The sequence below is a fragment of the Poecilia latipinna genome, unplaced genomic scaffold, assembly GCF_001443285.1.
Source record: "Poecilia latipinna isolate Pla-1442-1.1 unplaced genomic scaffold, P_latipinna-1.0 Scaffold2915, whole genome shotgun sequence".
In the NCBI taxonomy this organism is placed as follows: Eukaryota; Metazoa; Chordata; class Actinopteri; order Cyprinodontiformes; family Poeciliidae; genus Poecilia; species Poecilia latipinna.
The window spans coordinates 5,467-18,732 of record NW_015115531.1 but is presented as its reverse complement, the minus strand read 5'-3'; the positions used below and the strand labels follow the sequence as shown (position 1 = coordinate 18,732).

Sequence of the window (13,266 nt, the reverse complement as noted above, 5' to 3'; positions counted from 1 at the left end):
TTTTTTAAACGTAATTTTGGTTACAGAGATTTCATAATCCATTTTAATTATTGTTGTTTTGTTTATTTATTTTGGATATCTAAATGTTTTCCAGTTACAGTGAAAAATGTTTAGAAATGAAAGTTTTTTTTTATATTTGAGACGATCTGCCTGCATTATTATATCATTATTAGTATTATATTTGTTGAAAATGGTCTCAAAATGACAATGTTGTTATTTATCGTAATAATTTCTGGGACAATTTATTTGTTGTCGAGACTGTCCTGCTCAGGACATCATTAAATATTTCTTTAGAAGAACCAAATTATAAAAAATATGTGAATGAAAGAAATGGTGGTGATATGAATGCAAAGTTTTATCACAATACTTTGCGGTATTATTTTGTGTATTATTAGCGATAAAAGTGATAATAAGAACAATTTATTATGTTGTTTTTGTAAACATGCTCCAACAAGCACAGATACTTCTCTTGAAAAACAAACCATCTGCTGTATGCTTCTTTTGGACAACAATCACATAAAGAAATGTGATTTGTAGCAAAACATTAACTGCATTTAGTCGTATTTTCACATTTGTTGATATTTATTGACACACCTTTATTGAACAAACAGTGGTTAAAAATAGTCAAATTTACAATCCTGGCAATAGGGACTGTTTTAGGGATTTTTAAATATCATTAATTGGAATTTATCATGACAATGATAAATAAAAATCTTATCGGGATACAAAAGTTATCATGATAAATGATAAACGATACGATAAATGCCCACTGCTGGAAAGCAGTGCAATCAAAATGAAATTTTTACAGCTTTGTTGAAGAAACAGTGGTGAAAAATACTAAAAATAAAAGTTTTACAGAGTTTTAAACATCATTCATTGAAATTTATTGTGACAGCAATAAATCAAAGTCTTACCTTGATAAGAGATTTATCACGATAAACGATACGATAAATGCCTAGACTTAGAGAGAGATACAGTCAAAATTAGATTTTTTACGAATTATTGAAATTAAAATTCATATTAATGAAGGAAAGTAATTTAAACACTGATTAACTCAACCATTAAATACTCACTTGAGTGGACATGCTCTCCCACTCACTCGTCCTAAACTTTATTGTAGAAAAAAAAACACTCTTCTGTTTAGTCTCCACACTCACTCATTCATTTATCGCACAGCAACTATTTGCTCAAACAAAAGCTAATAGAGGAGCCGTGTGAGAAATATTCCTGCACAGCTCTACAACTTTAAATATATTTATTTACTGAGAAGTTTCAGTTTGAAAATTGAGATTCTAAAATATAGTTTTTAATATTTTAATAACTGGTGTCATGTTTTCAAAAGAAAATAATAGGAAAAGCTATCCGGCTTTGAAAAGTAGAGCAAATGTTTTTCACATTTTGTCAAATTTGAATATATTCTTATGCAATACACCAACACAAAGTAGCAAGGACGTGAAATAATTCATGATTTTTAATAATAATAATGATGATAATAATGGAAACAGTGGATCTTAAGCCTGTAAACCTTGTGGGGCATCTCTCTGCCAGCTCTGCAGCCCTGCAGACTGAAATTTTGGCTCAGTCTTTATGGAACAGCTCAAGGACGGCGTGGATGGATGAGTTGTGACTGTGAGCGTCATATTTCAAATCTTCAGATTTAGGTCTGGATTTTACTGGAATATTCTGATAGATTAATTTAATCCCAGTCATTCTGTTGGAGCTGGTATGTTTAGGGTAAGTTTCATGGTTGCTCTGTTTTTAGAGCCATCCATCTTTCCATCTTGAAGAAAAGCATCTCCACAGCATGATGGTGCCACTACTATGTTTCTTAGTGGGGATGATGCGTTTTGTTGCATTTTCTAACAGATTTATACTGAGGTTAAATGACTCTGTCTGCTATTTTCAATTGGTTATTGGACTTTCCACATTTTTATTTGTGAAACAAAAAGAAAAAAACATGCATAATCATCCGTCTCTCTCGTTATTATCCATCGGTATTTCTTCGCTTATTCCAAAACCCTCACTGCAATATGTTTATGGCAGAATTGCTGGGATACTTTTGCAGAGCAGTGTGGTAATTTACATCGTTTTTGATTTTTTCTGTTTTTATTTAAAAAACTTGCAGTGTCTCGGCCGTGATTGCTCTTGGCTCCCAAACTGTTTGTTTGTTTGGCTGCTTCAGTTTTTCCCTGGCCAACGGGGAAGCAGGAAGTCTTGGAAAGCGGCCGTGCGAGCGTCCTCGTATGGGCCGTTTGCTCTCATTCGCTGCTTTTTATGTACGTGTTTGCGCTCCGGCTGAGAGAGAGTTTAATTTGTCACCTTCATCATCGCCGCTCCTTGTGGCCTCCCACCGCGTTTGCTCCTCCGAGCCTCCTCTCCGCTCCTCCGCCTCTTCCCACTCATCAGTTCTTCGTCTTTTCCTTTTTTTTCTTTTTGGTTGGGTGAAGCGGCGAGTGGAGGCGGATGATTCTCCGAGGCTTCGCAGAGAGCCCACAGTGGGCATTGTGTCCGAGCCCGAAACAATATTTACCGCAGCCCTCTCTGGGCTCCCTGGAAACAAAGCCAGTATTGATCCCCCAAATGAACCTACACAGCAGTCTTTATTGTTAGATCTTTATCTATTAAAATCAGGGGAGGAGAAAAGCAGCTCTTTCAGCACATTCCGTTGCATTTTGTCGGCTTATTGATTGTTTTGCCAGAGCTGTGCACATCTTCTGGAATGCCTGGGATCGGAAAATATTAGAAAGTGAATCATTTTTGTCTGCAGTGACAATAAACATACAGAAATGTTTCCGCACGACAGCCGAGTGGAGCAACGGAGCGGCTCGTAAACACGCTCTGCTTCAAGAATGCTTCGACATGTTCTGTTTTTCCTCCCCTTCTTCAATTTTAAAAGGCCAAATTTACCCTTTTCCAGCTCTTCAATTTACAGGGATGTTATTTTAACAGAAACGCCATATCAGGTGATATTTGCACATTTGAAAATTCAGTCTTTGGACAAGAATTGCTCATTGCTTAAAACAGCAGAGCCACTGTTGACACAGAAGAGTGAACCTCGGGGCGCGGAGGTGGCTCGGGATTTGAAGCACTGCATCATGGGAAGATGATTTTGGGTTGGCAAGCAAAAGAGTAGAAAGGCAAATGTAATCACAGTACCTTGACAATGAATAAGGAGGATATTGTGCCCAACAGTAGAGGGAGGAAAGGACGATTTTTAATGGATGTTTTATGTAGCGACGCACCAATCGGGCTTTAATGGCCAATCCACGTTTCTGGTTTACTTTGAGGTCCAACCTGCTGGTTCTGATTTCATGTATATAAATTCATCTGTTTAAAATTTGCTGTAGTTCGTTGGTGAAATACATAAACTTTGGCCATTAATAAACACAAAAGAGAAACACTGATATTAGAGTTTGTGCCAATTTTAAGAGCAAAAGTTGCAACATATCTTCAAAATTTCTTATTAAATTTTTACACATTTTGTGCTTCTACCATTTATTTAGGTAACTTTTGATTCATGTTCCCTCAGAAACAGCTCTGATTTTTTTAGCTAGCTAAACTGCTATTCAGCTAATTCTGGTTAAAAGATGATTCTGTTTTTCCTCTCTTGAAAAGAATGTTGCATTTAATCCAGAAGAAAATAAAAGGTTTAGAACTGGTGATTCTCCAGTAGATCTTTTGACAAAACTGTTTTTTGTTCCTAAATGCTTCAACAAAAGCTCTTCTTTTCTGTTGAGTTTCATCCATTTCTAAACTTTCTGTGGATGAATTCATGCTCTCCATAAGTCATTTTGTGCTTCCTTTGACAACCAGTATGACTTCTCTAAATAATATGCATCGTCGTAAAGTTATTTTTAGATTTATTTTGGTTTGATATGGAATAGAAGTAGAAAGCAATAAAAGAGAATGGAGCATGAGAATACATTTTATAAAAGTTTATATTTTTCTGAGAATTTCAATTGAAAAACAAGCTAATCTTAAATTTTCTTAAGGTGCCATCATTGTTGTTTTGAACTAAAATGTTTGCAGTTTTTGCAATTCTTTTCTTTATTTTGAAGAAACATTTCCCTTTTGTGACTTCTGTCTTGTTCCATAATTGTTGATATCAGCCTTCACTGCGCCATAGTATCCCTATAAAGCTGTGGGATTTCTCTGTAACCTTCTCCTGACTGATACCTTTGCAACATATGAGTTATATATAGCTTTAACTAAAGCATAATCAGATGCAGTATTAGTTTAAGGATGTTTTTTTTATTCTTTCTGATTAAAATAAGTATTTTTGGTTGAATTTTGTAGCATACACCTTAATGTGTGGAAAGACTGAGAGATTTGTCTTGGTCAGATCTTTTTAAAACACAATCCCTGGTATTTTATAGGGGTGTGCACACTTTTGAGAGCAACTGTTTGTGAAAACCACAAAAACGCACAAAAACAACACCCCACCCTAGAGGGGAGACCTTAAAAAAACAGGAGAGGCTGCAGATGTACAGATGATGATGACTTCCCAACACAGTTGTGAGCAGCTACTTGATACAGTTCCAGATTTGCATTTACATCTCATGTACTTGTAAAGGTTAACAATGTCTATACCACTAGGAGGAACTAAAGGGTAAACGTGTGTGCCTCTGATTAGAAGCTGTTCCCTCAAACATGAGCGATGCCTTCATCTTTACGTTCATTTCTGTTCTGCGGCAGCCGAGTCATTCCCGCCGACTCCCTCGACACTTACTGTAACTTAATCATCGGCGCTGAATCTCAGCCTGCCGACGGAACGCTGAAGGTCAGCGTTTGCATGTGGAGTAGCGTGGAACCCACTCAGTTTCCCGCCTGTGCTTGTGTGTCGTCAGGCAACATGCTGCCCGTGTTCTGCGTGGTGGAGCACTACGAGAACCCCATGGACTTCGACAGCAAGGAGGAACACGCCGAGTTCGTCCTGGTGCGCAAGGACATGCTCTTCAACCAGCTCATCGAGATGGCCCTGCTGTCGCTGGGCTACTCCCACAGCTCCGCAGCTCAGGCCAAAGGTAGCCGCCGAGGTCGCTCCGTCACCCTGACACGCTCCTACTGTACGCTCACACACCGTGTGACCATGATAACATCGCCACAGCAGCTCTGAAGCTACAGTACACTGGGAAAAATGCAAAATCTCACAAAATCTGGCTTCTAGTGCAAACGGTTAATCGTGATTAATCGATTAATGAAATAATCGTCAACTAATTTAGTAGTTTATTAATCATTAAAAATGGCCATTTGCTGAATGAACAACCCATTGAGGGCAGCAATTAAAACAAAACTGTACAAATACACATATTTTGCGTTTAAGATTAAAAATCGTCTTTGTCTTAGTAAATATGTTCTACCAGAACTGAAGTGTCAGTTTTAGTTTCACCTGCTTCAAATTCTGTAAAAAAATCTATTAAGCACCTTTTACTGTCCATTAATTAATCTGAAGAATAAACAGATTATCTGTACTGATGTAAAGTCAAGCAGAAAGGGCTGAGCTGCTCACATGTTATTAAATATTGTTTTTTGCTGCAGATGCATCCTTTTCTACAAATAATCAAATTAATTAAATTAATGCTATTTTACTGCATTTTAGGTAATAAGATGTTTGTTTTCTTACTGAAAAAATATTTGCTTTTCATTTTTTTTCCAAATATCGTGTAAAAAAAGGCTTAAATGGTTAAATAAGAAATTTGCAAAATGTGCCATTTTTATCTGATTAATCTATTAATCGTCAAATAATCAATAGAACAATCAATTACTAATGTAATTGTTAGTAACAGCCCTACTTGTAATAAGACAAAACTAACTTACAGGTGACTTTTAATCAAGTTTCTTTTAAGATGGATGAAAATACTAGTTATAAGTAAAATAAACCACCAGTGGAACTGATACTGTTTCATCAATATTTAGGAATTAATGACTTAAAACAAGCTCCTAAGTTACTTGTAAGTTAGTTTTGTCCTATTTCAAGTGTATTAATATATTTGCACTAGAAACTAGACAAAAGTACTCGGGAAGATTTTGTGTTTTTGCAGTGCAGGTCATCCTGACACTGATCCCAGACAGGAGATGCTAACGTCTCCAGTGGGTCAGGCGCACTGCCTGTTTTCACATACATGCATGCTCTGCACATGCGTCCAGTGCGTATATTTATACACACAAACAGCGAGTGTAGGTGGTGAAGGCAGGTGGAGGAAAGGATCCACTAATTGCACTGGAGCACATGCAGGCCGAGGCTGACTGTTTCAAGGTGCCTCTTTGCATACTCTTTTATTATAACCTGTCCATCTCACACACACACACACACACACACACACACACACATCCTTATCCAGCTCTCCCGCGAGCCTTTCTCCTCTTCGCGTCCTGCTGTGTGGGCTGCTGCAGGTTTGAAGACGGCGTCAAGAGAAATTCGCACATGCTTGTTGTGATTTCGCTAATAAATAAAGAGGAGCGGAGAGTGATTATGGCACCAAGATGCTTCTTGGGTGCCTACACATGGTGCTATTCGCACTTTTCACACGTGTTACTGTTTTTTAAATTAGCTCAGATGCTTAGATGCGCTCGCTGTCTTGTCCACATCTGTTGTTCACCCACGTCGGCGTGTCTGTGATCCACTCAGGTATGATTCAGGTGGGGAAGTGGAACCCCGTCCCGCTGTCGTACGTGACAGACGCGCCGGACGCCACAGTGGCCGACATGCTGCAGGACGTCTACCACGTGGTCACGCTTAAGATCCAGCTGCACAGGTAAGAGCCTGGCACCGCTCATTATTATTATCTTCACACATCCTCGCCGACACCTGCAGAATACATTAATCTCATGTGAGGGTTTACCGTAGAGTCGCTTTAATCCCTGATTGCAGCGTTAACACAATGAGCACGTAGCATTTTCTCCTTGGCAGGTGCCAATCTGCTGCTTTCATACCCAGAATAGCTTTATTAGTCACAGGAACAGCCGCCTGACCTCTCCCAGGAAACAGGAATAGATATCAGAGGAAAACCTCCACACCTACTGGGTGCCAAAAACACACACTTGTTTTATAGTTATTCACTTTATCTGTTAAGAGACAGAAACACGGAGAATGAATGCATCATCCAAGACTCTGTTCACAGTTTATTTTAAAGCGATCGAGTGGATTTAGCGCCACTGACTGATCTAAATTTAACTGGTAAGTGCTGCTAACTGATTAGCATTTTGTTTTGTAAATGGCTGAAGGAAGATAAAATGTAATATAATGATAAAGCTGCAAGTATTGAATCAAGCGCCGCAAATAAAAGGAGATTCCAGCAGATTAATCCAAACGTTCTTTTGTTTTTGTTTCTTTTTTGAACCAGAAATGGCTACAAAAATCCCCCGATGTTAAATGTTTCTTTTGAATCCAGACCACAAACATTAATTTGATTTAAAGGTTTTATGCATAAAATCATCTGTTCTGTACTTTTAAGGTTGAAATGTCGACCCCAGACGGGCAATACAACACTTTTAACTCCCTATCAGTCATCCATTCACACACCTATAAAAATATGCATCCAAAAAAATACGTAAAATAAGGAAGTATTTATTAAAAAATAAGAAAATATTCATAGAATAAGTTAATTCATGCTGGTTCCATAATAGTGACGTCCAGATTCTGCTAATCAAATGCATTGTTTATCAGTAATCAGGAGTTTTGGCAGTTTACATGCAGCGTGTGTTGAACGGTGCCAATAAAGAAAAACAACAGCAACAACCTCCCAGAAACAATTCCTCAAGTTTTACTGGGTCATTTTATAAAAATAAAAAAAGGAAAACGTTGGGGAGGGTGGATAACCTTTCCTGGAAAGAAAAACATCCCAAGGTCAGATCCTAAAATCCTCAAAAAAACTGCAAAAAATAAATAAATAAATAAATAAATAAAAGAAAAAAAAAATTTGAAATTGCACGACACAATTTCTGGAGAAAACTAAACAAAACTCATCTGGAAAACTGTGAAGCCTAAAAATGGATATCTGGTCTCTTTTCACTCTTTAAGTTGACCATGAACTCCTCTGTGTACCAAATTATTCTGGAGTCAAATGTGAAGCCATCTGTCGGTCAGACGGTCCAAACTGGGACATCAACAGCACATTGACACAGTTTTATTGGCCCAGTCAAAGTTTAGACATGACTGAAATTCTGTGGTTTGCCAGAACCAATTAAATGAATAAATTGAGGATGTTTTCACACCAGATAGTCCAGTAGACTTGGTTCGATTTGGGACCAAAATGACAGCATTTTTTTTGCATTTTCAGTTTTTAAGGTTTACTTTCTACTGTCAAACGATCCAAAACTTTTGAAAAACCTGTTCCTCTCCTTGCCCGTGGTGGCGCTGCACCAAGAACTACTGAAGGGAACCACATAGAACCTCTGAAGAAGACACTGAGTGCAACTTCCTTCTTCACAAAATATAAACAAAAATGGAGTGGCGTCAGATTTTAGCAGGTATAGGATTTATGTTTATCTTTGGCAAAAGATCATGAGCCATTTTCTCCACTAGCGTTAGGCTTTCGGATTTGTTTAGATTGGATTTACCCAGAATGCTGTGCATTATAGTTCACTTCCTGCTTTTGGAGTGATTCCCGATCCATTTGCATTCACATTATGCATTCTATAACCACGCCAGAGTTCACTTCAGTTGAACCTAGACCTCGGTTATTATTAGGGGGATTATAGTTCACCTCTTTGGTCCGCATCAGAGTTCTGTTACGCGTTCACACTTCCCCAAACCAACTGGACTTTCTTGCCAAATGAACTAAACTTTGATTAAAGCGGATTAACAGAGCTGGTGTGAATGCTCCCTAAAATAAGGTCATAGGAAGATGTTGCACATTTCATAAACAGTAACGTAAAGCACAGATACAAACATCCAGAAGTCAATTACTGAACATTTTTGCACCCTTTGGTTATTCTACAAACTTTTTCAAATATTGGTTGAAGAAAATAAAGTTTTGCATGTCTGAGGTTGTATTCCACTGCTAACTTGAGCGGCCAGTTAAAACCGGAACATAAAACCCGAATCCTAAACGATGCTGCAGGGAAGAAAAACCAACCAGCTCAAGCCTTAGCTTGAACGCCGTTAACTGTCTTCTCATCACATTGGATGCTAAATTCTCCTCTGTAGGTGTGAGAGCTTTTGTTGTATTATTACACAGCAAGCACACACACGTTTGTATTTTTGGACCCAAACGGGCTTGCATGTGCTCGTGGACACAAAGGCGTGCGCGCACAAACAGTCAGCTGGCGCTGATGTGGAGGCTCGTGCCAGCTGCACGCTAACCTAGTGTTCTGCAACTCTCTGGAGAGCTGTTCCTGCTCTGCCTCTTCCCCTTCTGTCTCCCCCACCTCCTCCCACCTTCTCCAGCCGAGCACTCACACATGCACTGACTGATGCGAGCACGTCCACCAGCCAGAATACAGAAGGTTGTGTTTATTTCCGGCCTGCCAGCCTCTGAATGCGCGGATTGCTGTCTTTCCCTGCTCCCTCCTCCCGCTTTGCTCGCTCTTTCCCTCCTCTTGTTCACTTCCATCTCCCCAGAGGCTCTCTAGCTGCTGGAGCAGTTTAAGGTGTTCTGGAAAATCCATTGTCGGCTTGATGGAGTGCGTGCACGTGCAAGGCTGTGTGTTTTCTCACTAGCAGATGTTGGCCTCGACCGTTGCACGCATCCTTGTCTTTTCCATTCTCCAGAACATTTCCAACAAACTAAATGACTGAGTTTTCTCCAAATATCCTCTCCTATTTATGTGGATTTATCAGATATATATATATATATATTTGGTGCTAATTTTAGTTGTACAGTCAAACATATGTCTTGCACATCCAGACTTGGTGAAACCACTGGAGCCCAGTTCAGCTGCCCACACCCTCCATATAAATATGTTTCTCATTTTCAAAACCCAGGAGTGTTTTTCCAGGTAGAGATGAATGTCTGCAGCTGATGACTCTCCCAACTAAATTCAACGTCAGACCGTTACTCCTGTAACCGTATTGTTGTGCTGAATATTGTCAGTAATATTGCGTTCTGACTGCAGAAATCTACCCAGTTGGACCTTAAATTGTCTCGGCGAATACAACAAGCCAGGAAGGTACGAATAACACAGAATAATAGTCGCCACATGCAGCTGATGTATAATTCATGCATCAATCCAGCAGATGTGTTGTATAAAGTAATTAACTAATCAGAACAATCAGGAGAGAGAGAAAGAGGGAGAGAGGGAGAATATGAAAGAGAGAGGAGGAAGGCAGGGAGAGAGAGAGAAAGAGACAGAGCAATCTCCAGATGCATCTGCTTGATGCGCCAAATGAAATCTGTCTGTCTTGGAGGGACGCTTGCAGCAGGAAAAACGAGCAGAGGCCCGTGTGTTCGGCTCTCTCTGGTTTCCTCTCTGCTCTGCCTTTCTGATGTGTCCTCAGTTCAGCAGCACATGGACTTCAAACAGGGTTGGACTAACTGAAACAGATTTCACATATTTGTTTTCTGGGGAAATGATCAAATGTTTGTTGCTGGATCTGAATTTTGTGGACGATTTTTCAGTCCTAGAATTTGTACTGCAGATACCAATTCCGATTTCTCGTTATCCAATTATAAGAATTAAATGTATATTTTCCTCGTCTTCCTACCCCGAGCGCCATTATTCATTCATATTAGGAGCAGAGGTGATGTCACACTGTGTGTATGAATGAGCAGCTGCTTTAACATAGAGTATTACTATTTCAAAACCAAATAATTATTGGTTTAACATTTTGAACTGTGTTTAGCCTTAGTGAGGCTGCGTTACCAGAACAGCTGTCTGTCTGTATTCCCTAGAGAATATTCCTAATTCTGGGAAAAAGCTGCAAACGTTTCCAAATCCAGTACATTTCATGACAGATTACGGCTAAAAGCTGAAGAAAAATGCGTTGTGTTAAACCAAAGACTCAATGAAGCCACTTGCATTTCTTTGTTACATCAAATTTCATTTTTAAGCATTTCACTCGTACTGCAGGAGTTAATTCAGACTCTTCTTCAGTCAGTAGCACCGTCCACACTGAAGAGGGTTGCTTTTAGATGTATTTACTCATCTGAATAATATTGGATTTTAACATTTTGGAACATTATCCAGTTCTGGTAATGAGCCGAGTTCTTTTCCATTTTTGTGACAAAAATGTTGACATGTATAATAAACTATCCTCAGATTTTCACCTTTTGTTTGTGGCAGAAACAATTAAACGCCTAAAATTCTTTCCAACCAAATTCAGCAATATGACATGTCAGCCCTGCATCATTCGCATTTAGTCGCTTTACTTTGTTAATGAAAACTCACATTTTTACAGATCAGTTGATATTGGAACAGCAAGCAGCATCTTTCAGGTTCACAATAATTGATCAAGTCTTGCATTTCGAGGAGTTTCTGTTGTATAATGGAAATAATTGAGCAGGTTTTTAACAATTGTTTGACAGCATATTGTAAATTATGTTCCTTTTCTTTCATGTCGTCCAGAATTGACCTGGTTTATAATCCAGAATCAATCACTTGATATGTTTAATACCTCAGACGTTTCTCACTGTATTCACATTTCTGTTGAAATCCTAATAGTCCCGTATTTTGCTGCTGAAAAGAATGCTCTCTCAACAAATTAATCCTACTGCAATTATTTAAATATAAAAACCATAACACAACTAAAAAATAAAGTTTTTGTTTTGTTTTTTTTTTTTTAAATGGAAACTGTTTCCTTTTACAAAGTCTGTTCAAAAACTAAATGGGTCACAATGATTTAAAAAAAACTTTTTACCATTTTTATGAAATCACAGTTTATTTTTTATAATTTTTTTCAAACTCTTTTGCTGATGATATCACTCACTTTAGTGCTCTGCTCAAAGTCTACAATAGTTTTTTCCTAATAATCAGTATTAATAATCAAAATTCAACACATAATTTTCCTGTCCTAAGCACCAATAGTTATTAATATTAATATTACACTGTGTGTATGAATGAGCAGTCTCTTTAAAACATTGTTTTATTATTGTAAAACCAAGTCAGAATTATTATTCATTTGACATTTTAAACTTCTACAACAGTTTTTGTTTCCCTAATAATAAAAAATCTTGGAAAATTTAAGTGATTTAAAGTGCAAACCAAGTAAATTCAGCTTTTTTTAAACTGACTTGAGCTCCTCAGGGAGTAAATCTGTAAATAAATTCATATTTTTCAGTGTTTTTTTTGTGCTTTTTTTCATGATCCTCTCTCTCTACCCCTTGTCCTTCTCCATCCCTTCCTCCTCCCCTCTCCTCTCCCCTCCGTCTCCTGTGTGTGTGTTTTTGTTTCCTAACAGTTGTCCTAAGCTGGAGGACCTGCCGCCCGAGCAATGGAGCCACTCTACAGTAAGAAACGCCCTCAAGGAGTTACTCAAAGACATGAATCAGAGCTCTCTGGCTAAAGAATGCCCTTTATCACAGGTGCTGAAGCCCAATCCGCTTATTCAAAATTCCCCCCACCCCCTAAAAAAGAGCAAAAGAAAGCAGAAAAATATCTCAACCTCACCCACCTCCCCTCCTTCCGCTACCATACCACACAACAAAACAAACACCCCTATCTCCATCACCTCCGTCTCTTATCTTTCACTTATCAAATGCCCTGAGTTTGATCCACTGGGAAAGAGAATTGGCATAGAAAATCCAAATCAATGGCCATTGTCGTCTGAATATTTTTTTTTCCCTTTTTTGCCGCCTACAAAACACACACACACACACCAAGAGACGTGCGTGCAGCCAAAAAACCAGAGGTGTTATTGAACATATGGTTATTGTTAGATAAACACTGGACCAATCCCAGAACGATCCGGATTGTGTTTTTTTTGCTCTCTTTTTTTTATTTTGTCTTTTTAGTTCATTTCGTATCACTGCGCTGGGCTGGAGAATTACACATTCACATGTTAGGTGTCACGCTGCGTGCCGAGAGGTTCAATAGAGCGCGCTTGCACTGATATTGTATTAAAAGGCAATGCAGTCGGTATATCATGGAGGCAGTGAATGGAAAGAAAAGGCTGCATATCTCGGAGTGTGTGTGTGTGTGTGTGTGTGTTAGCTACTGTTCAGCAGGGCTTGTGTGTGTTTTCCTGGATTTGTTGGTGAAATATTCAGACTGTATCTGCGCTCTTTGAGGTTTTTAGCGAGCAGCCAGCTCTCCTCCCAGTCCACTGGATGGTCACCTGGAGACCCGGGTTTGTGCCGTGCGTATGCGCAAGAAGCTGCTTTCGGTGCG

At 38.8% G+C, this 13,266-nt stretch overlaps 1 protein-coding gene across 3 annotated transcripts in view; it reads left to right on the top strand.

Annotated features, from left to right (window-relative positions):
* Positions 1-12,812, top strand: part of LOC106939578 (DNA-binding protein SATB1-like) — a 31,224-nt gene extending 18,412 nt beyond the window's left edge. For all 3 annotated transcript variants that reach the window (XM_015022027.1, XM_015022025.1, XM_015022026.1), the window contains 3 exons: positions 4,848-5,024; positions 6,629-6,755; positions 12,338-12,812. In XM_015022027.1, the coding sequence (XP_014877513.1) occupies positions 4,848-5,024; positions 6,629-6,755; positions 12,338-12,797 (764 nt within the window). In that variant the 3' untranslated portion in view covers positions 12,798-12,812. The remainder of the gene's footprint in view (positions 1-4,847; positions 5,025-6,628; positions 6,756-12,337) is intronic.
* Positions 12,813-13,266: the final 454 nt, after the last annotated feature.